This window comes from Lithobates pipiens, unplaced genomic scaffold (genome assembly GCF_037356315.1).
Source record: "Lithobates pipiens isolate NorthernLeopardFrog02 unplaced genomic scaffold, aLitPip1_a1.2 Scaffold_30, whole genome shotgun sequence".
Lineage (NCBI taxonomy): Eukaryota > Metazoa > Chordata > Amphibia > Anura > Ranidae > Lithobates > Lithobates pipiens.
In genome coordinates this window covers 161728803-161753837 of record NW_027507791.1, presented here as the reverse complement: position 1 = coordinate 161753837, position 25035 = coordinate 161728803, and the positions used below count along the sequence as shown (strand labels likewise).

The 25035-nt window shown below is 47.5% G+C and overlaps 1 protein-coding gene across 5 annotated transcripts in view; it reads right to left on the bottom strand.

Moving 5' to 3' along the window:
• Positions 1 to 23633, bottom strand: part of LOC143943334 (matrix metalloproteinase-18-like) — a 1003345-nt gene extending 979712 nt beyond the window's left edge. For 2 of the 5 annotated variants that reach the window (XM_077465042.1, XM_077465045.1), the window contains exon 1: positions 23374 to 23631. In XM_077465042.1, coding sequence (XP_077321168.1) covers positions 23374 to 23586 — 213 coding nt within the window. In that variant the 5' untranslated portion in view covers positions 23587 to 23631. Of the gene's footprint in view, positions 1 to 23373 lie in introns of all 5 variants that reach the window. The other 3 variants (XM_077465046.1, XM_077465043.1, XM_077465044.1) reach the window with 3 other exon arrangements.
• Positions 23634 to 25035: the final 1402 nt, after the last annotated feature.

Here is a 25035-nt window from a genome sequence, read left to right as displayed (position 1 = left end):
ACCTGTTACCTGTTACCTGATACCTGATACCTGATACCTGTTACCTGATACCTCCGTTCCTGCTGACCTCCTATTTATGACCCCGGCCTGGCTTGACTACAATTCTGGTACTCCCTTTTGTTACATATACTGGTTTATTTGCTTATCTTCACTGTTTGGTTGTTTGGTTTGTTCACTTAGTTCGTATTGGTGGTGTGTTCACATTTATATGCGTTTGCTTAATAAATTTACCTTCACTTATTTGTGTCTGGTTCACTTTGTCGCAGTCACACAGTTCTGGTCACATCTGGTTCGTGACAGAATACCAAGGCCATTCCTGACCAGAAGTGGCTGCACAGGGGAACCATTTGTTTCAGTTTGGTTGCAAACATGAATGCTGATGAGATCATTTATTTTTCTCTGCTGGCATCTGAGAGTGGTGATTATTGCCGCCAGGCTTTGAAAGGATGGTCTAGTGACCAGTTGTTTGCAGCTATGCGTTTGGCTCACTCCCTGGTCGATCAGGGTTATACATTGTTTGAGGAGGTGCAGCCTTTGATAAAGATCTGTACTGAGCTAGCCCTGCCCTGTATCCCAGATGGCCGTGATGATTTCACTCCTCCTTTTAATATGAATCAGGTTGTATCTTTAGTATGGCTTTTTGAAGATGATCCTGCTGATTTTTGTGAACACTACTCAGCCTGTTCCCCACAGGGGATTGCTGAGTGCATTGTATCTGCTAAGTCTTTTGTTGGACAGGGAGGCTTAAAACTTCAGTTGTGCAACCTATACTTTCAGCATGGTCTGACATGGTGCAATCATCCCCAGCCAAACAATCCACCTCTGCCATCAGGTATGAGCCTACCCAAAAGTATGTTTCCCCATCAGCCATGTCAACCTCAGTTGCAGCCCAGTACTCGCTGCTCCCAACCAAATACTCATATCCAGTCTCTACTCCCTGTACTTATCCTGCATTCAACCCACCTGCCTCCTCTCCGCTGTCTACAAACCCACAAGTTCTTTCCCCAGCTACTGGTACCTCTTCTCTGCCATATCACAATCCTCCTTTCCAGTCTGCTGCACCCCTTATTTACAGTCCTGTAGTCACCTACAGAGCTTCAGTGGCTAAGCCAAAGAAAAAACAAAAGTTTTTCCCAACCAAAATGGTCTTACCATTAACCCAACCTGCCTCCACACCTACCAATCTGTCCCAGCCCGGAGTGCCAGAGCTCCAGCCCGGAGTGCCAGAGCCAGAGCTCCAGCCCGGAGTGCCAGAGCCAGAGTTCCAGCCGGACGCCTTCCAGCCTGATGTCCCGGCCTTCCAGCCGGACACCTTCCAGCCTGATGTCCCGGCCTTCCAGCCGGACGTCTTCCAGCCTGATGTCCCGGCCTTCCAGCCTAAAGCCTTCCAGCCTGACGCCTTCCAGCCTGATGTCCCGGCCTTCTAGCCTGACGCCTTCCAGCCTGATGTCCCGGCCTTCCAGCCTGACGCCTTCCAGCCTGATGTCCCGGCCTTCCAGCCTGACGCCTTCCAGCCTGATGTCCCGGCCTTCCAGCCTGACGCCTTCCAGCCTGATGTCCCGGCCTTCCAGCCTGACGCCTTCCAGCCTGATGTCCCGGCCTTCCAGCCATACGCCTTCCAGCCTGATGTCCCGGCCTTCCAGCCATACGCCTTCCAGCCTGATGTCCCGGCCTTCCAGCCTGACGCCTTCCAGCCTGATGTCCCGGCCTTCCAGCCTGACGCCTTCCAGCCTGATGTCCCGGCCTTCCAGCCTGACGCCTTCCAGCCTGATGTCCCGGCCTTCCAGCCTGACGCCTTCCAGCCTGATGTCCCGGCCTTCCAGCCTGACGCCTTCCAGCCTGATGTCCCGGCCTTCCAGCCTGACGTCTTGCAGCCTGATGTCTCGGCCTTCCAGTCTGACGTCTTGCAGTCTGATGTCCCGGCCTTCCAGTCTGACGTCTTGCAGTCTGATGTCCCGGCCTTCCAGTCTGACGTCTTGCAGTCTGATGTCCCGGCCTTCCAGTCTGACGTCTTGCAGTCTGATGTCCCGGCCTTCCAGTCTGACGTCTTGCAGTCTGATGTCCCGGCCTTCCAGTCTGACGTCGTGCAGTCTGATGTCTTGCAGTCTGATGTCCCGGCCTTCCAGTCTGATGTCTTGCAGTCTGATGTCCCGGCCTTCCAGTCTGATGTCTTGCAGTCTGATGTCTCGCAGTCTGATGTCCCGGCCTTCCAGTCTGATGTCTCGCAGTCTGATGTCTTGCAGTCTGATGTCCCGGCCTTCCAGTCTGATGTCTTGCAGTCTGATGTCCCGGCCTTCCAGTCTGATGTCTTGCAGTCTGATGTCCCGGCCTTCCAGTCTGATGTCTTGCAGTCTGATGTCCCGGCCTTCCAGTCTGATTCCTTCCAGTCTGATGCCCCGGCCTTTCAGTCTGATGCCTTCCAGTCTGATGCCCCGACCTTCCAGTCTGATGCCTTCCAGTCTGATGCCCCGGCCTTCCAGTCTGATGTCTTCCAGTCTGATGCCCCGGCCTTCCAGTCTGATGTCTTCCAGTCTGATTCCCCGGCCTTCCAGTCTGATGTCTTCCAGTCTGATGCCCCGGCCTTCCAGTCTGATGCCTTCCAGTCTGATGCCCCGGCCTTCCAGTCTGATGCCTTCCAGTCTGATGCCCCGGCCTTCCAGTCTGATGCCCCGGCCTTGAAGTCGGATGCCTTCCAGTCTGATGTCCCGGCCTTGCAGTCTGATGCCTTCCAGTCTGATGTCCCGGCCTTGCAGTCTGATGTCCCGGCCTTGCAGTCTGATGTCCCGGCCTTGCAGTCCGATTCCTTCCAGTCTGATGTTCCGGCCTTGCAGTCCAACTCCTTCCAGTCTGATGTTCCGGCCTTGCAGTCCGACTCCTTCCAGTCTGATGTTCCGGCCTTGCAGTCCGACGCCTTCCAGTCTGATGTCCCGGCCTTGCAGTCCGACGCCTTCCAGTCTGATGTCCCGGCCTTGCAGTTCGACGCCTTCCAGTCTGATGTCCCGGCCTTGCAGTCCGACGCCTTCCAGTCTGATGTCCCGGCCTTGCAGTCCGACGCCTTCCAGTCCGACGCCTTCCAGTCTGATGTCCCGGCCTTGCAGTCCGACGCCTTCCAGTCTGATGTCCCGGCCTTGCAGTCCGACGCCTTCCAGTCTGATGTCCCGGACTTGCAGTCCAACGCCTTCCAGTCTGATGTCCCGGCCTTGCAGTCCGACGCCTTCCAGTCTGATGTCCCGGCCTTGCAGTCCGACGCCTTCCAGTCTGATGTCCCGGCCTTGCAGTCCGACGCCTTCCAGTCTGATGTCCCGGCCTTGCAGTCCGACGCCTTCCAGTCTGATGTCCCGGCCTAGCAGTCCGACGCCTTCCAGTCTGATGTGCCTGGCGTCCCAGTGCCTGCCTTCCAGCCTGACGTCCCAGTGCCTGCCTTCCAGCCTGACGTCCCAGTGCCTGCCTTCCAGCCTGACGTGCCGCTGCCTGCCTTCCAGCCTGACGTGCCGCTGCCTGCCTTCCAGCCTGACGTGCCGCTGCCTGCCTTCCAGCCTGACGTGCCGCTGCCTGCCTTCCAGCCTGACGTGCCGCTGCCTGCCTTCCAGCCTGACGTGCCAGCTTCCCGGTCCGATGTGCTTCTGTCTGCTGCCCTGCTTGAAGTGCCCGTTATCCAACCTGATGTGACTTTGCTCATAGCCCAGCTTGACGCAATGGACTTTCCCCAGCAACTGCTAGTTGGAGCGTCCGGAGGTCGCTCCTTTGAGGGGGGGTACTGTCAGGAAAGGTTCCCTCCGCTGGTAATATCAATCATTTGGCATGCAGTACTGCGATCCACCAGCAGGTGTCTCCTGCTGGAATTATGTAATCTTTGGTCCGCAGTACTGGTGTCCATCAGCGGAGGGATCCTGGCAGTGTGGAGCAGGTATTGCCCTCTGCAGTCAGGCGTCACATGACTGACAGCAGCCATTATAAATACCCGGCAAGTTCATACACACCTTGCCTTGGTATTGTCCTTGAGCCCTGACCTGCAGCCTGTTTGTTACCTGATACCTGATACCTGATGCCTGATACCTGATACCTGATACCTTGATCCCTGCATCCTGCCTCCTGTACCTGTTCCCTTTTTCCTTGTCCCCCCATCTGCTGACCTCCTATTTATGACCCCGGCCTGGCTTGACTACGATTCTGGTACTCCCTTTTGTTACATATACTGGTTTATTTGCTTATCTTCCCTGTTTGGTTTGTTCACTTAGTTCGTATTGGTGGTGTGTTCACATTTATATGCGTTTGCTTAATAAATTTACCTTCACTTATTTGTGTCTGGTTCACTTTGTCGCAGTCACACAGTTCTGGTCACATCTGGTTCATGACACCAGTATAGTAAACAGGTGAATAAATAACTGACCAATTATCAGCAAGAAATATACATATCCATAAACAGTGATATGTTCAAAGAAGTGTTAATCCTACAACACGTTATCTAAATCTATATAGGTAAAAATGCAATAAATCCTGATGTGAAGAGAAAATCAACAACAAAAAAAAAATTCTCCCCGGGAGCTCTTTAACATCACGTCTGGCTACGGCTGTGACCGGAAGTCCTGGTGTGTCTTTTGCCTGACATGCTGTTTTTTGTCTGGCCTGTGCCACAATTTTTTCATGTAAACCATTTTAACAATACTACACCATGGAGGACCTTCCTTTTTTCTTTTGTCTGTGATATTGTGGTGTTTGGAGACATTCCCATTAGAACAAGAGACCCTGGAGATCAGAAACCAGCACAGTGACCCTCTGGACGTTTGAGAAGGATCCTGAGCCACTGCCTAAATGGCCTTTGATGCACTACTAGACCCATCTGGGGTCTTTTTGTGGGGCAAGGGGCTGGTACCACTGGGGGAGGATTATATCAAGCTATATGTGGTTTTTCACACTGTTACTATTGCAGGACTATTTGAAGACAGAACTCTGGTTTCTTTCAGTTTGAACTAAATGACTCCCTTTGTTGGGGGTCGGGGGCGTGGGGGGGCGTGGCCGGATTGTGATGGTGGTGGCAGTGTGTGAGGAGTGAGGAAGAGAGAGGAGTGTGCTCTCACCCAGCCGTATGCGTACCGATGGCGTGCTGACAGTCGCTTAGCACAGTGATGGCGATGTAGCCCTTGTAGCCCGTATATGTCCCTGGAGGAAAAGCAGTCTTTCGCAAGCGTGTACACCCCCTGTAAACTTCCTATACAGCTTTACCTGTCCCCGGGAGTGCCTGGATCGGACTGTGTTGTTCCGGGAGCGCGTCTCGATGGTCAGTGGAGGCTGTGGCAGCTTGCTGTGTGCTCACCGGCAAGTAGGGGATACTAGTAGGGCAGAGATATGGCGGCAAGGAGGAGAGGGGAGGAACATGCCAGCCAGGAGAATGTTGGGACTCAGTCGCTGAGATCAGCTAAAGATAAAGATAAGGAGAAGGGGTACCAGCCTATTGCAGTATCGGGGGCGTCAGCAATGGCGGCTAAGCTGGAAAGATATGCTCATACCCCAGACCATACACCAACTAAGGGGGACCAGAGGGCTCAAAAAAAATACTAACGTACAGAAAGAGGCAAGGGTCAACTACAACAGGGATAAAGAGTGTAACCAATAAGAATGTTGGGACAGTTGGAAGATCTGAAATAACCCCCCTGTTGCCCCCCCCCGGTAGAAGGAGAAGACGAACCAACGTTAAAGGAGGTGCTGGGGGCAGTTAATACTTGCAAACAGTCGTTGGTTGAATTATGTGATCAAACAAAAGGTATTAAAGAGGAAATAGCTATGATGCGACATGAAATTCAGAAGACAGTTGATAGAATAACAGCAGCCGAGGAGAGAATCAGTCAGATAGAAGATGAGATGTACCCACTAAATCATGAGGTCCAAGAGCTAAAAGTACAAATGGGTAAATTTGAAGGAAAATTGGATGAAATGGAAAATAGACTCCGTAGGGATAATGTGAGGGTGGTAGGTCTTCCGGAAAAATGTGAAGGCTCAGACCCAATTGTATTTTTGGAGAAATGGTTTATAGAGGTGTTTGGAAGAGAATCTTTTTCACAACAATTTGCAATAGAAAAAGCACATAGAATTCCGCTTAGAATCTCGCCACGGGGAGGACATCCCAGATCTATGCTATTGAAACTTCTGAATTATAAAGACAAAGCAGCCCTACTTCGTAAAGCCAGAGAGATGGGTAGTATTACTTACAAAGGAGCCAAAATATCATTCTATCCTGACTTTTCACCCCAGCTGCAGAAGCGCAGAGCAGAATTTATAGAGGTTAAGCGTAAACTTCAGAAACTGGATGTCACATATGCTCTGTTGTATCCAGCACGACTCCGTGTAATAGCATTGGGAGAGACTTTATTTTTTGACTCACCGGCAAGTGTGATAACCTGGATGGAGGAAAGAGGGGATCAGATAGGGAGGAAGTAAAGGAGGAAATCCTTCCCTCCCCTTCCTCCTTTTTTCTTTTTTTTTTGCGTGATTTTTCCCCCCCCCCCTTTGTGTCTCTTCTCTCTCCCTCTTTATTTATTTTTAATTTCCCCCCCCCCTTTTTTTTTAGAGGGGGACATGTGGGGATATGTTGAAATTGAAGTAATGTGCATAATATGTTTGTGTGGGGTGAGGTGTGTCACATAATACAATAGGGAATAAATGAATGAGAGGAAGAGGGATAGAAGTAAGATAGTGTTGCTGTATAAATGGGGAATAGGGGGGAGGGAAGGGAGGGGGGTAGGATTTATTAGGGGAAAGAAAGTGGGGAGGGGGTGTGATTGCACAGGGTGGTATGTATTGGCCACGGGAAAAGCCCCTAGGGGTAACCTAGAATGGTATAAGGGGGGAGGGGGAGGGTTTAAGTAGTAAAAAAGGATATAAGATGCAGGAAAGCAGGGTAGTTTGCACAGGAGTAATTGATAAATTACATTTAATAATAAAATACGGGTTGAAATCACGAGTAGAGGAAATATTTACAGATTCTATTTTGACAAGTAGTTTAGCACAGGATGTCACAGTGATATATGAAGGGATACACAAGTTTATAGTGATTTTTGCTCAATGGGTCCCCCCTCTTCCCCCCCCCCCCCCCACTCTCCCGCCCGTCATTCTCCTCCTCCGGTACCTTTTAGGAAGTATTACCCTTTGGTGTACATGGGCAGTCTCCTATTTGTTTTTCTAGTTATTGATTGTTTAACCACTTCAGCCCCGTCCCAAATTAACAGCCTAAGGACCAGAGGTCTTTTTACAATTTCGCACTGCACTGCTTTAACTGGTAATTGCGCGGTCATGCAATGTTGTACCCAAACGAAATTTGCGTCCTTTTCTTCCCACAAATAGAGCTTTCTTTTGATGGTATTTGATTGCCTTTGCGATTTTTATTTTTTGCGATATAAATGGAAAAAGACCGAAAATTTCGAGAAAATTTTTTCTACTTTTTGTTATAAGAAAAATCAAATAAACTCAATTTTAGTCATACATTTAGGGCAAAATTTATTCAGCCACATGTCTTTAGTAAAAAAAATGTCAATAAGCGTATATTTATTAGTTTGCACAAAAGTTATAGCATCTAAAAACTAGAGTACATTTTCTGGAATTTACACAGCTTTTAATTTACGACTGCCTATCTCATTTCTTGAGGTGCTAAAATGGCAGGGCAGTACAAACCCCCCCCCCCAAATGACCCCATTTTGGAAAGGAGACACCCCAAGGAAGTTGTGGAGAGGCATGTTGAGCCCATTGAATATATTTTTTTTGTCCCAAGTGATTGAATAATAGGATACCACATATGTGGGACTTTTTGGGAGTCTAGCCGCGTATGGCACCCCGAAAACCAATCACTGCCTTCAGGATTTCTAAGGGTGCAAATTTTTGATTTCACTCCTCACTACCTATCACAGTTTCGAAGGCCATAAAATGCCAAAATAACACAAAACCCCCCCAAATGACCCCATTTTGGAAAGTAGACACCCCAAGGAAGTTGTGGAGAGACATGTTGAGCCCATTGAATATTTTTTTTTTTTTTTGTCCCAAGTGATTGAATGACACAAAAAAAAAGTTTACAAAAAGTTGTCACTAAACGATATATTGCTCACACATGCCATAGTTATATGTGGAATTGCACCCCAAAATATATTCTGCTGCTTCTCCTGAGTACGAGGATACCACATATGTGGGACTTTTTGGGAGTCTAGCTGCGTACGGCACCCCGAAAACCAATCGCTGCCTTCAGGGTTTCTAAGGGTGCAAATTTTTGATTTCACTCCTCACTACCTATCACAGTTTCGAAGGCCATAAAATCCCGAAATAGCACAAACCCCCCCCCCAAATGACCCCATTTTGGAAAGTAGACACCCCAAGCTATTTACTGAGAGGCATGTTGAGTCCATGAAATATTTTATATTTTGCCACAAGTTGCAGGAATTTTACAATTTTTTTTTTTTTTGCACAAAGTTGTCACTAAATGATATATTGCTCACACATGCTATGGGTATAAGTCAAATTACACCCCAAAATAAATTCTGCTGCTTCTCCCGAGTACGGGGATACCACATGTAGGGGACTTGTTGGGAGCCTAGCCATGTACGGGACCCCGAAAACCAAGCACTGCCTTCCGGATTTAAATATAAAATGCTACCAAAAAAAAACTGTTAGCGATCGCAGGGATCAGGCCTGACTCTGCGATCGCTGCAGTTATGTATTTAGTGTTTTGTAAGTGACAGTGATCGATTGATACTGCACTTGGGTGGGCTGGGCAGAGGGGCAAAACGCAGGTGCCAGCAGGTATCTGGGCTGATCCCGCTAACAATGCGTTTTTTTGGAACCCTAAACTGCTGGGGATGCTAGTATAGATCTGATCAGATCAGATATTGATCTGTTCAGATTCTATACCACTACGGGAGGTTTATGCTTTGCGTGTGGGTGTTAGCGGTACTGGCACTAACCTAGCGCTGCCTAGGGCGACGCAGACCCTGACCTTAAAACCTAATTGATATCACCCGCCGGGTGATCAGGGGGTTAAACCTGTATTGGGTAATAAATGGTGGGTGCCCTGATGCTATAAAAAGCAAACTAACCAGAGTCACCCGTAACACTTATACGGTGATCACTGGTGAAAGGGTTAACTAGGGGCAATCAGGGGGTTCAAATTTTTATTAGGTAGTATATGGGGGTCCCTGGCGCTATATAAAAACCTGACAGGGAACCTAAATAACTAACTGGCTAACCAGCGTCACCAGTGACACTTATACTGTGATCGCTGGTGAAAGGGTTAACTAGGGGCAATCAGGGGGTTAAAACCATTATTGGGTAGTATATGGGGGTACCTAGCGCTATAAAAACCTGGCGGTGAACCTAAAAAAATAACTATCTACCTAGCGACACTAGTGACACTAATGCAGCAATCAGAAAAATGATCGCTTAATGACACTGGCAAAAGGGGGTGAAAGGGTTAACTCTAGGGGCAATCAGGGGGTTAAACCTTTATTGGGGGGTGGTAGGGGGCTACCCTGAACCTAACACTAACTGCCCTGACAGTTTTTACTTTTACAACTGACACTGAATGCAGTGATCAGTAAATAAATGATCACTGCAATCAGTGACACTGTGACTGGGGGGGAGGGGGGTGGGCAGGAGGGATAGGGGGGGGGGGGGGTTTGTGTGCCTGTGTGTGCCTACATGTCAGTGTAGTGTTGGTGCACACTTACTTTCTGTCTTCTCCTCGTAGTCCGGTCAAAAAGACCGCCCCGAGGAGAATGACATCACTTCCTCCCTGCCTGTGTATACAATACACAGTGGGAGGAAGCTTCTCATTCGCCAGGAGCGATCGAGAGGGGATGGCCAGAAACCAACGGCCATCCCCCTCATCCCGGATCGCTCCTGAAGCGAAAAGGACCTCCGTATCCAGCGGGAGGGGGTCTGATCGGACCCCCCACCCGCTGGAAGGCAAGCACGTACATGTACGTGCGTGTGCCTGTACATGCCATTGCAATGACGTACATTGGCAAAATGGTGGTCCTTAAGTGGTTAAGATATGCAGACTAGAGTTTTGAATATTGGGTCATGGAACGGTCGAGGGATGGGCACACCAAATGAGCAGCAGTGTTTGATGCCCTCAAAGATTGTGAAGTTCAGCTGATCTGCCTACAGGAGACGCATTTAACTGAAGAAACTAAGCTACAAATTTGAAGTAAGAAATTCCAATTTCAACTCCACTCAGTCCACACCTCCTATTCAAGGGGGGTGGCTGTGTTGGTAAGGAAAGAAGATGTGTTTGCGTGCCGGCAGATCAGCATAGATAAAGAGGGGCAATATATTTTTTTGCAATGTGTAATAGAGAATCGGGAGTATATATTAGCAAATATATATATCCCCCCTCCATTCAAGTTGGAAGTTCTTTACTGCTTATTGGAATTTAGAATGGATAAATCCCTGGTAGATCCATCAGTATGAATGTCAGGAGAATTTACCTTAATCTACAGCTACCAATAGAAAATGCAGGTAAAAGAGCAGTTATGGCTTTGGATGTGGGTAAAGCCTTTGATAGCCTAGAATGGGGATACATATGGCGAACATTGGGCGCATTTGATTTTGGCCCTATGTTTATTGCTTGTGTACAGACCCTATATAACGGCCCTAGTGCGCGAGTCAGGGTTAATGATTAGTATTCAGATAAGATTTTATTGGAGAGGGGAACAAGGCAGGGGTGCCCATTGTCACCCCTGATTTTTGCTCTCACAATGGAACCACTAGCCATCGCAATAAGATCAAATACAAATACGGAAGGCTTCCAGAGAAGGATGGGGGAGGAGAAAATCACACTGCATGCAGATGATGTCCTCCTCTTTCTGGGGGATACAGAGCAGTCCCTTAGGCAGGGGATGAACATCTTGGCTGACTTTGGTAGTTTTACGGGATTGGTCATAAATTGGGAAAAATCAGCCCTGATGCCGGTGGATCCACAAGGGAATCGAAGCTTGTCAGCAATCCCGCAGATGGAGGTGGTTGAACAAATAAAATATTTAGGGATACTTATTAAAAGAGACCCTAACAAGTATATTAGTGATAATATAGTTCCACTAATAGCTAAATTCAAAAGTAAAATCGAAATATGGAAGAGGCTTCCACTATCAGTTGCAGGGAGATGTAATTTGATTAAAATGTTGTGGATGCCCCATTTGCTGTATTTGCTGCATAACTCCCCGGTATGGGTAGACAAAAAATGGTTTAAGAAAATCAAAGAATTATTTAGAGAACTTATATGGAGAGGGGGGGTGTCAAGGATTAGCCTACAGACCCTACAGCTACCAACTAGGAAAGGAGGGATGGCAGTGCCTCACCCACGGAGCTTTTTTCTAGCAGCTCAATTGCAGCATCTGGGGACAAGTAAGGATGGAGAAGGAGGAATAAACAAGGTATTGATGATAGCAGAGACACCTCATAAGACAATAGTAGAAGCACTGGAGGCAAATTAATTTATCCATAAAATAACCACGATAAAATTAGCTTTAAAAGTCTGGAAGGCAGTAAAGGCGATAAAAGGGTTAGGAGGTTTGATTAAATATACCCCATTATGGAACAATCTGAACTTACCGGAACTGGAATTAATAGGTAGATATAGAGCATGGGAGATAAAGGGGATTGATAAACTGGCCCAATTATATGAAGGAAATATATTAAAAACATTTAATGCGCTGAGTGCAGAGTTTGATATACCAAAACATTCATTTTATAAATATCTGCAAATACGACATGCTTTGGATAAACAATTTAATAAACAAGGGCCAGTTTGGAACAATTCCCCTCTTTATGGTAGATTAATTTCCCAAGAAAAGGCAGGTGGACTTATAGCAGAAATCTACCCATATATATGTGAAGGGATTATAGAAAGCCCAGAAAAACTTAAATGTAGAGGGAAATGGGAGGAGGAACTTGGGATATTCTCAGATGAGCAATGGATGAGGATACTGGAGGGAGGACATATAATCTCAATTTCGCCTGCGCAAAAGGTCTCGCACCTGATGTTGTTGCATAGATCATACTATACACCAAAGAGATTGTTTGGTTTTGGGAGGAGAGCGGATGATAGGTGCCCAAGGTGTCAGGACACCGGGGACCTGGCCCACATGTTCTGGAGGTGTCCTAAACTGCACCGCTATTGGTCAAAAATCATTGACATTCTAAAAGAAACATTCAGAGTGGGAGTTCGGGGAATAGGGGGCCCACCTTACACAATCAAAGCAGTATTGAGGTGTATGTTCCAGGCAAGAAAGCTTATAGCACAGAGGTGGCAGGCAGAGAAACCCCCTTCAGTAGTAGACTGGGTGAAGCTAATTACAGAAACAGTATGGAAGGAAAGGGTAGTATAAATAAGGAGAGGAAACTTGAAAGAATTTGAAAAAATGTGGAAGCCATGGTTGGATAGGATGGGATACCCAATGTAGGAATGGGGAGGGGAGGAGGAGGAAGGGAGAGAAAGTAATGAGGTAAAGTAAGATCATTGTTAAACCCATGAAAGGGCGGGTGAATGCTTACTGCCGTCATACTCTGTGCTCTAGTTTCTATATTATTAATAACTTGATGTAACTCTGTATAACGGTTGTATTTTTGAAGAAAATGAATAAAGAGTATTTAATATAAAAAAAAGAGAAGCAGCACAAAGATCAGAGATGACACGTGACAAAAAAAAAAGAATAAAAAAAAAAATTACTCCCTTTGTTGGACTCCCACACCAGTTTTTATCCCTCTCATTTCCATTTGTTGCCATAGGAAAAGAATGAAATTTTTGGAGGACTATTTGGAGACAGAACTCTGGTTTATATTTATTTTATCAATTTGATCTATATGATCCTTGTCTCTGGATGATATGCCAATTTTTGCACAAGGCACTGCACTTTATTCTTAGGGCATTTTTAGAGCAGTAGTTCACTATTTTATTGCTGCTTTATTGGAATATATATATATATATATATATATTCTTTTGATTGCTCACCACGGGGGGGGGGGGGGGGGGTTGTATCAAGCTATATGTGGTTTTTCTACATTTTACAAAGTGGACTGCTGAATTTGCCTTTTGCTGGACTCCTACACCTGTTCTCCCCCCCCCCCCCCTTCACCTTTTTCTTTATAGGAAAAGAGTGACATTTTTGCAGGACTATTTGGACACAGAATTTTGGTTTCTATTTATTTTATCAATTTGATCTATATGATCCCGGTTTTGGATGATATGCAAATTTTTGCACTTTATTTATAGTGCATTTTAGAGCATTAGTGCACTATTTGATTGCTGTTTTATATATGTACATATATATATTCTTTTGATTGCTCATATTTTTTAGATTATATTTCACCCTATTGCACTTTCTCTTCATCAAGATTTATTGCATTTTTACGTATATAGATATAGATCACGTGTTATCTGATTAACACTTCTTTGAACTTACTTATCACTGTTTATGGATACGTATATATTTCTTGCTGATAATTGGTCAGTTATTTACCACGTGATTGGCTGTGATCCTTTCACAGCCGATCACTAAATGTAAACACAGAGCGGTAACTAGCTGTTACCAGCTCTTCTCTTCTTACACACCGTTTCCAGTGTGAGGAGAGAAGAGCCAGGAGCAGTGAGTTACAGATCTGTGTCTGTATTGTACAGCACCAAGGACAAGACTTGTCCCATTGCCCCCCCTATTGTCATCTGTCACCCAACAGTCACCCCATAAAGTGCACCTGTCACATAAGAGACTGCCACCAGTGACCATCAGTGGTGCAGCCATCAGTGACTGTCACCGTCACCCATCAGATATCATCAACTGTCACCATCACCCATCAGTGACCGTCACCTGTCATCATCACCCATTAGTGACCATTACCGGTCACCCATCAGTGATCGTCAGTGGTGCACCCGTCACCCAACAGTGACCATGCCCTGTCACCTGTCAGCCATCACCCATCAGTGACTGTCAGCCATCACCTGTAACCACGGGCGTCCGCAGCAGGGGGCAAGGGGGGTCAAGTGCCCCCCCCCTGGAATCCCCAAGGTATTGCATTTTTTTTTCTGAGTCCGCTGGCGGCTGCATCCTCTGCTCTCCCTCTGGATCACAGCGCTGGATGGCTCTGTGTTCGGCAGCCGCTCTGTAACACAGTCCCGCCCCCCCCAGACCAGCTTGTGTGATAGTAGAGAGAATCAACGTTCCGCCTATCACATGAGCCAGTCTGAGGGGGCGGGACTGTGTTACAGAGCGACCGCCGAACACAGAGCCATCCAGCGCTGTGATCCAGTGGAGGAGATGCCCATCTGTACAGCCCGCCCTGTGTGTGGCACACAGTGCCTGGATAGGAGGATCGAGGGGGGGGGCTGCAGTGCTCTCCTCCACCACCGGACTCTCCTGCCCCCCCCTGTGTCCTCCACCACCACACTCTCCTGCCCCCCCTAGTGCTCTCCTCCACCACCACACTCTCCTGCCCCCCCAGTGGTCTCCTCCACCACTGCACTCTCCTGCCCCCCCAGTGCCCTCCACCACCACACTCTCCTGCCGCCCCCAGTGCTCTCCTCCACTACCATACTCTCCTGCCCCCCTAGTGCTCTCCTCCACCACCATACTCTCCTGCCCCCCCAGTGGTCTCCTCCACCACCACACTCTCCTGCCCCCCCCAGTGGTCTCCTCCACCACCACACTCTCCTGCCCCCCCCGTGGTCTCCTCCACCACCACACTCTCCTGCCCCCCCGAGTGGTCTCCTTCACCACCACACTCTCCTGCCCTCCCCCGTGCTCTCCTCCACCACCGCACTCTCCTGCCCCCCCAGTGCTCTCCTCCACCACCACACTCTCCTGCCCCCCCACAGTGCTCTCCTCCACCACCACACTCTCCTGCCCCCCCCCCAGTGCTCTCCTCCAACACAACACTCTCCTGCCCCCCTCCCCGTGCTCTCCTCCACCATCACACTCCTCTGCCCCCCCCCCCCCACAGTTCTCTCCTCCCCTGTTCTTGCTGCCCTCCCTGCTCTCCAGCTCTCCCCATCCTTCTCTAGCCACCATCCCAGTGCTCTCCCCCCTGTCCCCCCAGTGCTCTCCCCCCCACAGTGCTCTCCACTCCCCCCCCAGTGCTCCCCACTCCCCCCAGTGCTCTCCCCCTTGTCCCCCCAGTGCTCTCCTCCACCACACTCTCCTGCCCCCCCAGTTTTCTCCTTCCCTGTTCTTGCTGCTCTCCAGCTCTCCCCATGCTTCTCTAGCCACCATCCCAGTGCTCTCCCCCCCAGTGCTCTCCCCCCTGCCCCCCCCGTGCTCCCCCCCGTTCTCCCCCCCCCCACAGTGCTCTCCCCTCCATGCTCTCCCCCCGTTCTCCTCAGCAGTGCTCTCCCCCTGTTCTTCCTCCAGTGCTCTCCCCCCTGTTCTTTCCCCCCCAGTGCTTTCTCCCCCAGTGCTCTCCACTCCCTCCAGTGCTCTCACCCCTGTTCCCCCCCCCCCCAGTGCTCTCCACTCCCCCAGTGCTCTCCCCCTTGTTCTTTCTCCCCCCAGTGCTCTCCAGCTCTCCCCATCACTCTCCAGCCCCCACCCCAGTGCTCTCCAGCCCCCCATTCTCCCCACCCCTGTTCTTTCTGCCCCCTGGTGCTCTCCGGCCCCCCCAGTGCTCTCTACCCTCCGTGCTCCTCACCCCTGTTCTTTTTGGCTCCCCCCCAGCACTCTCCACTCCCCCTGCATTTTGCCCCCACCCATGTGCTCTCCACCCCCCATAGTGCTCTCCAGTCCCCCCGTGCTTTCCACCCCTGTTTCCTGGTCCCCACTGGTGCTCTCAAGCTCCCCCCCCCATTGCTCTCCACTCCCCCCTTCTCTTTATACCCCCCAGTACTCTCCAGCCCCCGTGCTCTCCACCCCTGTTTTTCTGCCCCCCCCAGTGCTCTTCACCACCCCACACTCTTAGCTCCCCCAGTGCTCTCAGCCTACCGTGTTCTCTACCCCTGTTCTTATTGGCCCCCCCAGTGCTCTCAAGTTCCCCCCCAGCGCTCTCCGCTCCCCACCCCTGTGATCTCCACTCCCCCTCGCTCTTTGCCCCCACCCATGTGTTCTCCAACCCCACTAGTACTCTTTGCTCCCCCTTCTCTCCAACTCCCACCCAGTGCTCTCCACTTCCCCAGGACCAGAGGACAGGCTGACTGGGGCCGGAAAATGAGGACGGCTGAAGGTGCAGGTGGCCAGGGACCACTTCATCTCACAGCAGACAGATCCTCTGGAAGGAGCACCGTCCCCATCCAAAACGAGAACAGACCCTGCCTGCTGCTGCCCGTCATGGATATCCTGCTGGCATGCAAGGTACTGTACCGAGCATCAACAACACACCTTCCCACAGACAGGGACTGCAGACTGGGACATGGGGCACAGGAGGGGCTGCAATGATGGGCACAGGGAGACTGCATTCACGGCACAGTAAAGCTGCATTTGATGGGCACAGTGAGGCTGCATTTGATGGGCACAGTGAGGCTGCATTTGGTCTGCACAGTGAGGCTGCATTTGATAAGCACAGTGAGGCTGCATTTGGTGGGCACAGTGAGGCTGCATTTGGTGGGCACAGTGAGGCTGCATTTGATGGGCACTGGTGTGGCTGCATTGAGCTCTTGCATCAAGTCTGCAGTCTCTGACCATCTCCTGTAGCATGTCTGCAGTCTCTGAGGGAGTCTGGAGAGGAGTCAAGAGTGGGAGCACCGCCGGGATGGGGGTCATGGGAGAAGTCAGACTTGTGTGGACTGTGGACAGGAGACTATAGGATAAAACCAGAGCCACCAAGCTGGAGCTGACTGACTGAGCCCTGCACAGTGCACCTGAGAGGAGGTCAGTGACAGCACCGCCAGGCCAGTCGGGGGTCACTGATGTAAGGGGGGAGTGAATACGATAATGTAAGGGGCACTGATATAAAGGGTTTCCTCCTTATATTAGTAACCCACCCCCCTTACCTTAGAGTATTCTTTCTGCAGAAGGTGGTTCCTCCCCCCCCACGTTCTGAGTTTCTGGGGTCCCCCTTGATGATTGATCACTTACAACTATTAACTGGAATTTGAATATATATATATATATATAAAGTGTCACACCAAAATGACATATTTGACAATATGTCATTTTTGGTGTGACACTCTCAAAGGGAAATCACATCTAATGGGATGCAAGCCCTGCAGCCTTCCTCATTAGAGCTCGGGAGGTGCATCAGATGATTGATAATTATAAAACCACTCCCATACAGATCCCATGCACATGGACACAGAAATACAAACAGCAATTTCCTCAGAACAACAAAAGTCCCCTCCCCTATTCTCTCTATCCACGCCCCCTCTTTCTATATACACTTCAGTTGTACTCTAACCTAATAGCCACGCCCCACTCTCCGCTCAGCCACGCCTCCCGCCTTAACTTCCTCTATTTAAATCTCTGCCTCTTTCCCTTTATCTGATTGGCCTGATGAAAGAGCGCGGTCGTCCTTCCACCTTGACCCGAACGCTCAGGAAACGCGTCGCCTGCCGTGACGTCACAATTCCGCGACCCGCGTGTCACAGCAAACCAAGCCTCGCTTTGGAAGAACATCCCCTGCTTCCACCGAGCCGGCTTTTTTTGAACAACAAACCAGTGGTAACGCCAGGAGAGGACAACAGGACACTTGCGGACCGGAATAGAAGTGACGGACTAAATCAGATGACCCCTCTTATTCTACATGCCTGCTTATTTTATGGAAAATGTGAGTACAAAATCTCTCTGTTTTAGAATGACTTGTGAATAAATTGCCTTTTAAAAAAATCTACACCCAGAGGCGCCCCCTTCTTTTTCTTTTGTATCTCTGTAATATATATATAAAGCCCTATGTGATTTCATATCTATATCTAATACTCTCTTCATCAAATGTGCTTTAAAATGTATGGTTTTCCCTTTAACGAACAAGAAAATAATGACGTTATGCTGTTGGGCTGGTATAATAATGCTGTTGGGCTGGTATAATAATGCTGTGAGGCTGGTATGAAATTTTTTCCATGGCCGGTTTTTGAAAGCATGGGCGTCCGCAAGGTTACTCAGGTGGCTAGGTACCATGCCCATATAGCCTAGAGAATGTACATCTCTTTACATTGCAATACATCTGTTGTGGCCATATTTTTATCTTGATGAAAACAGCCAATACAGTGACAGTATGAGATCAATATATGGCCACAACAGATGTATTGCAATGTAAAAAGATGTGCATTCTCTAGGCTATATGGGCCTGGAACACAGCCGCCAGAGTAACTTCCAATACAAAGTGTAGATGAATTATCTGTTATATAACACATATGTATTACCAGTGGAAAGATTTTCATGAGATTGTCGAAAAGGGCGGAGCATGAGTGGCTTTGAAATGATGCCCCCCCTTGGAAAAAGTTCTGCAGACGCCCATGCCTGTAACCCATCAGTGACCGTCAGCCATCACCCATCAGTGACTGTCAGTGGTGCACCCATCACCCATCAGTGATGGTGGCCTGTCACCCGTCAGTGACCATCACCTGTCACCTTCCATGGCCTGTCACCCATCAGTGACCATCGCCTGTCACACTGTCATCACCTATCAGTGAACGTCACCTGCCACCCATCGCACAGCTCATCAGTGACCGTCACTTATCACACAGCCATCAGCGTCATGTCCAAAAGATTTTATACTAGTGAGGAGGTGTTCCAGATCCTCTCCATAACTGATGAGAGCAGCGGGGAGTTCTCATCAGATTCCAATTCTGATTCCGAATCAAATTCGGCATTTGAACAGATTGAGAATAGTGAATCGGCAAATGATTCGGAGGAAGAATGGGTCCCTCCTAAAAGGGCATGGCACTGCCAGCAACCAGGATTATATTCTCAGGCCCAGTACCAATGCTGCCGCCAGCAATAGGCCCCAAGAACAAATTCCCAGGCCCAGTACCAGTGCTGCCACCGGCGATAGGCCCCAGGAACAAATACACAGGCCCAGTACCAGTGCTGCCACATCACCCCTGAGTACCAGAACAGGAGATTCAAATCCCCCAACTACTGGAGTATCACAGAGCTAGGGTCTCTACATACATTCCCAATATATATATAATTGCGCTACCAAATATAAACAATGTATAAAGCAGCCAGCATCAACAATGATGCAATTGAATAGAAAACAAAAAAAAACAAAAAATGCAGCGCTAAAAGTGAAAAAATCACCTACTTGTGAAAAGGGTGAAAACATTTTTGCACAGTGGCATAGCATAAGCCAAGCATAATAAAAATAACACAAATGCAATATGTATAGATAAACAATATAGAGATCCACGTGAACTTCTCTACATACCTGCCAGATGGTCTTGCCAACCCAACATGGCTGCCTTCTGACTCGGGATCACAAATTATTCCCCCTTTCACAGCACAGCCAGGTGTACATACCAACACCCAAAATGTCAAAGCGATTGATTGTTTTTATCTGTTTTTGCTGCAATTCATTGTGGACCAGACCTATTTATATGCCCAACAATATATTGCCAACAACCCCCAATCATCATATGCCCATCTGTTTGAGTGGAGACATCTGAATTTGGAGGAGTTCAAATTGTTTATGGCCCTCACCATAAACATGGAGATTACAAAAAAAAATGAAGGACATGCGTATTGGTCCATCAACCCCATCCACCACATGCCCATTTATTCTGCCATAATGTCCAGGTCCCGATACAAGATATTAATTCACTTTCTTCTAGTGCACACCCAGTGCCCTCCCCATAATACATTCAAATTACGACAAGTTATATAAAATTCGCGCACTGATAAATGTATTTTTACCAACAATTTGCAGAAGTCTATATCCATGATCAGAATATATGTGTCGATGAGTCCCTGGTGCCCTTTTCAGGCCGGCTAGGAATAAAGCAATATATTCCTAGAAAAAGGGCCAGATAAGAAGTAAAATTTTTCAAGCTCTGTGAGAGAGCCACAAGATATCTGTATGTGTTCCACATATATGAAGGGATTCCCAGCTCCAGCCCCCTGAGTGCCCGGCCTACATGGGCACAACTGGAAAGATTGTATGGGACCGGGCATACATACTTCTGAACAAAAGGATATCATATATACCTTGATAAATTCTACACCAGCCTGCCCCTTTTCAAACACTTATACATCACAAAAACCCTGGCCTGTGGAACCTCCAGAAAGAATAGGAAGGGTGTCCCACAATCTCTAGCGAACAAAAAGCTGAAAAGGGGGGAAAGAGCAACACTGAGATGCAATGAAGAGCTGGCCTTAAGGTGGAAGGATTAAAGGTAAAGGGACATGCACATGATGTCCACCATCCATGACGACACTACAATTGCTGTTCAAAGAAGACAAGGTCCCATTGAATAGCCAACATGTGTCCAAGATTATAATCTCTACATGGGGGGGGTGGGGGGGGGGTGAATTTCAATGATCAAATGATTCAGCCCTGTTTGTCAATAAGGAGGTCCCAATTCTTGCACAAGAAGGTAGCAATTTATCTCATCCATTTGCCCATTTATAACTCCTACGTAGTCTACACCAAATCCACAGAAAGCCCCGCCCCCTTCCTAAAATTCCAAGAAGAAGTTGTCACGTTCCTCATCTATCAACAAAGACCACCCCCAAAAGACCTTCGCTTTGATGCTATTTTAGCTGACTTCATGAGCGCCACTTCCCCTTCAACATTCCACCATCTGAAGCAGGCCAAATGTAGCATGTACAGCAAAAGAGGATTTAGAAAAGATACCAGCTACCATTGTCCCCAGTGTCCCTCCCAACCTGGCCTTTGCATTGGTGAATGCTTCCAACTTTATCATCCCTAAAATATTAGCCCATATTTTTAACCAGTTCCCCATTTGCACAAATGGAAAGATCAGAAGCCCACCCAGGTGTTACAACAGTGAATTAATATTCGCTATTGAAACACTGATCCTCAATCCAACCAATCAGAAGCAGGTCTGAGACCTGTTTTCTGATTGGCTGAAAAGAGAAGGGTCCCAATCGGCTGCCAAGAAGGAGGGAAACAAGTGCACTTGTAGTTTGCACTTGTAGTGCAAAGTGAATTTGCCTTTTGTTAATTACCCCCATAGTGTATATATATGATATACTCTTTAGTGCCGGTTCACACTACCGCGACTTGTCAGGCGACTTAGCCGCCTGACAAGTCGCGCTCCGTTCTGTACTACGGAACCGTTCTAATAGGAGCGACTCAAGTCGCTCCGACTTAGAAAAAGGTTCCTGTAGTATTTTCGGGGCGACTTCAGGCGACTTGCATTGACTTCTATACAGAAGTCATTTTGCAAGTCGCCGCTGAAATCGTGTGCAGGTCGCGTCTGTGAGACGCGCTGCAAGTCACGTCGCCCCTGTGTGAACGGGCACTTAAGATATAGTGGTCCCAAATAGAATGCAATAAGTATCTGTTTTTAAATGAATTGTGAATGGTATATATGCAATTATTTTATAAATATTTGTATATATTTGTATAATAACATTTTTATATTTTTATTGAGTTGGTTTTGTCTCATGTGGGTGCTAGTAAAGTCCATAAGAAGCAAGGTATCGGCACGCATATTGTTTATATACTAAAAGAAGGATGTGACACATTTACATTGTATACATTGGCGGCACAGTGGGGTAGTGGGTAGTGCTCTCACCTAGCAGTAAAAAGGGTCGCTGGTTGGCATCCCAACCACGACACTACCTGCCTGGAGTTTGTATGTTCTCCCTGTGCATGCATGGGTTTCCTCTGGGTACTTCGATTTCCTCCCACGCTCCAAAGACATGCTGGTAGGTTATTTGTCTTCTGTCTGAAATCGGCCCTAGTATATGAATGTGAGTTGGGGACCTTGGCTTGTGGTCTCCTTGAGGGTAGGGACTGATGTGAGTTTGCAATGTATGTGTGGTGTGCTGTGTAAATTGATGGTGTCATATGGGTACCTTAAATAAATAATATAACATATGAGCATCTTAACCACTTGCATACTGGGCACTTAAACCCCCCTCCTGACCATACCAATTTTCAGTTTTCAGCGCTGTCGCACTTTGAATGACAATTACGTGGTCATACAACACTGTACCCAAATTCAATTTTTATCATTTTTTTTTCACACATTTTTTTGGTGGTATTTAATCAGAGCTGGGGTTTTTATTTTTTGCTAAACAAACAAAAATATACAAATATTTTTGAAAAAAAACAGAACATGTTTAATAGTTTGTTATAAAATTTTGCAAATGGATAATTTTTCTCCTTCATTGATATTCACTGATGAGGCTGCCCTGATGGGCACTGGTGGGTGACACTCTTGGGTGGCAATGATAGATGTCACTGATGGGCACTGGTAGGTGGCACTGATGGGTAGCACTGTGGGCACTGGTAGGTGATATTGATAGGCAGCACTGGTGATGACACACTGTGGACACTGATAGGTGGCACTAATGGGTGGTACTGTGGGCACTGATGGATGGTACTGTGGGCACTGGTAGGTGGTGCTGGTGGGCACTGGTAGGTGAGGCTAGTGAGCACAAACGCCTCTCCACGATCGGGACCAATGTCCCTCTCCCCGGCACTAGCGATTACCGGGCACGCAGGCTGCTCATGCATGGGAGGACATCCAAGGATGCCCTCCAGGCAAATTAAGTCTGCGCTGTAGTCATCTTTCGGCTATAGCGTGGACAGCAAGTAGTTAATGAGACACAGGGGGTTATTTACAAAAGGCAAATCCACTTTGCACTGCAAGTGCACTTGGAAGTGCAGTCGCTCTAAATCTAAGGGGTAGATCTGAAATGAGGGCAAGCTCTGCTGATTTTATCATCCAATCATATACAAGCTAAAATTCAGTTTTTTATTTTCCTTGGATGTCCCCCTTGGATTTGCAGCGACTTCACTTCCAAGTTCACTTTCAGTGCAAAGTGGATTTTCCTTTAGTAAATAACCCCCATAATGTACAGGGATAGGGACAATTGTAGACACACACCCACACTCATTCAGGATGGACTGGTGTCTTTATTCAACATAACTAACTATGTAACATGTATATGCATTTCTAATATTGTTTAATAATTTACAAAGCAAAAACATTATTGCAAAGTACCAATTTTTTTCCTTAATCTTGTAGCAGCAATTTCACCATAACACAAGATACTGTATATGCAATAAAACAATGACCCCACAATATACTTTCTATCTTCTTACATAAATAAACAAATTATATACAGCACATTGAATTTAGATTTTTGATGTAATATGAAAAAGGATGTATTAGTATGCATTTATGTGATGTGAAGTTTTACATTTTCTAATATCTTGTATTTATACCAGTATATCTATCTGTTTTCTCTTATAATTCAGCATTATAACTTATCATTAAGCACCTACCACAGCTAATTTATATTGTTCAGTGGCTATCTCGGCAGGCACCTCCAGTTTCCTCCCACGTGGCTGCAGAATGGATACTGTATTGGTTTCTGATGATAAGGTTTCTTTGTTATCTTCATTTCCAGTATCTTCAATAATTGGTCTCAAGAACACAAATGGAAAGATCAGAAGCACAATGCAAGTTGATTGTAATGGCAAAAATTGTTTAGCCATTCTTCCACTGATGATCTTTCAAACTGTTTAATGCCTTTCAGAATCATATGTTCTTAACCTAGCTATACATTAACCCTGTCCAAACATGCCCTCTGTCCCCACAAAAATGCAAGAAAGAGGAATTCCAAAACGAACAAATAAAGAAAAAATATCAGAAAGACAAAAGGTCCAACTAATACCAGGCCTTTTTCTGACATTTGTTGTTTTCAAGCAAAAATCTGTATTTTTTGCTAGACAATTACTTAGAACCCTCAAACATTATATATATTTATGGTTGGAACCCTAATGGCCGATACGGATATGGATAACATTCAGAGTTAACATAAAACTTACCACATGAAATGGACCTGAAAGTGTGCCTTGGTCGAATGTACAGTATACCAAAATAAGGGGGCATACCCTAGAGAAGAAATGAGGAATGAAATTAAATAAAATATGAAATGAGATGAAATGACTAGAAAATGCCCTAGAAAGGGGATGGGAGGGTGAGTATCGCACACAGGAAACCGACAAAGACCACAGGCAAATGGGCTGGTTAAATACCCCCTGGGCCCCCGGGGGGGTTGTTAATACAAAAGAGGTTAAAGCGGGGTTCCACCCTAAAGTGGAACTTCCGCTCATCGGAACCCTGCCCCCCTCCGGTGTCACAGTTGGCACCTTTCAGGGGGAAGGGAGGTGCAGATACCTGTCTAAGACAGGTATTTGCACCCACTTCCAGGCATAGACTCCCACGGGAGTCTATGCCTCTTCCTGTCCCTGCGCGCTGTCTGCTGGGACACACGCGGGTCCCAGAGACAGCATGGACAATTCCTATTGCGCTGCGCGACTCGCGCATGCGCAGTAGGGAACTGGGAAGTGAAGCCGCAGCGCTTCACTTCCTGATTCCCTCACCTAGAATGCAGCCGAGAGCCGAGCGATCGATCAGCCTCGGGTGACGACATCGCTGGATCCTGGGACAGGTGTGTGTCCATTTATTAAAACTTTTAATAATTTTTTTCACAGTGAAATCCCTCTTTAATGTAGAGCTCGGGTCTGGATTGTTGGGTTTTGGAGACCGTAAGCTGAAGGATGTAATGTTTTTTTTTATTTTTTTTTACTATATAAAGAGTCAGGTGGTGTCTGTATAGTACCTGGCTGCCATTGCCATTAAAGATGAATTTGCTAGGCCTTAGAAAACCGTAAAGGGCCAGGTAGATGGTCGCTTGGGTGACTAGACTGGGGAACGTGCGAGGATATTTTACATGTCCCTAAAGATGGCAGTTGTGATGGGCAAGCGTTTGTCGTTGGCTATTGGCTGATGCTTCTGGATGCCAGGTAGAGGGGATCTTACTGTATGGGCCATAAACAGAGATGGCTCTCCGGGGTCCTGTAAGGATAGAAATGCTGGACGCTGGCTAGGTATAGCCTGATAGTGTTACAAGAAGAAGCCAGCTGCGTGTGGCAACTCGA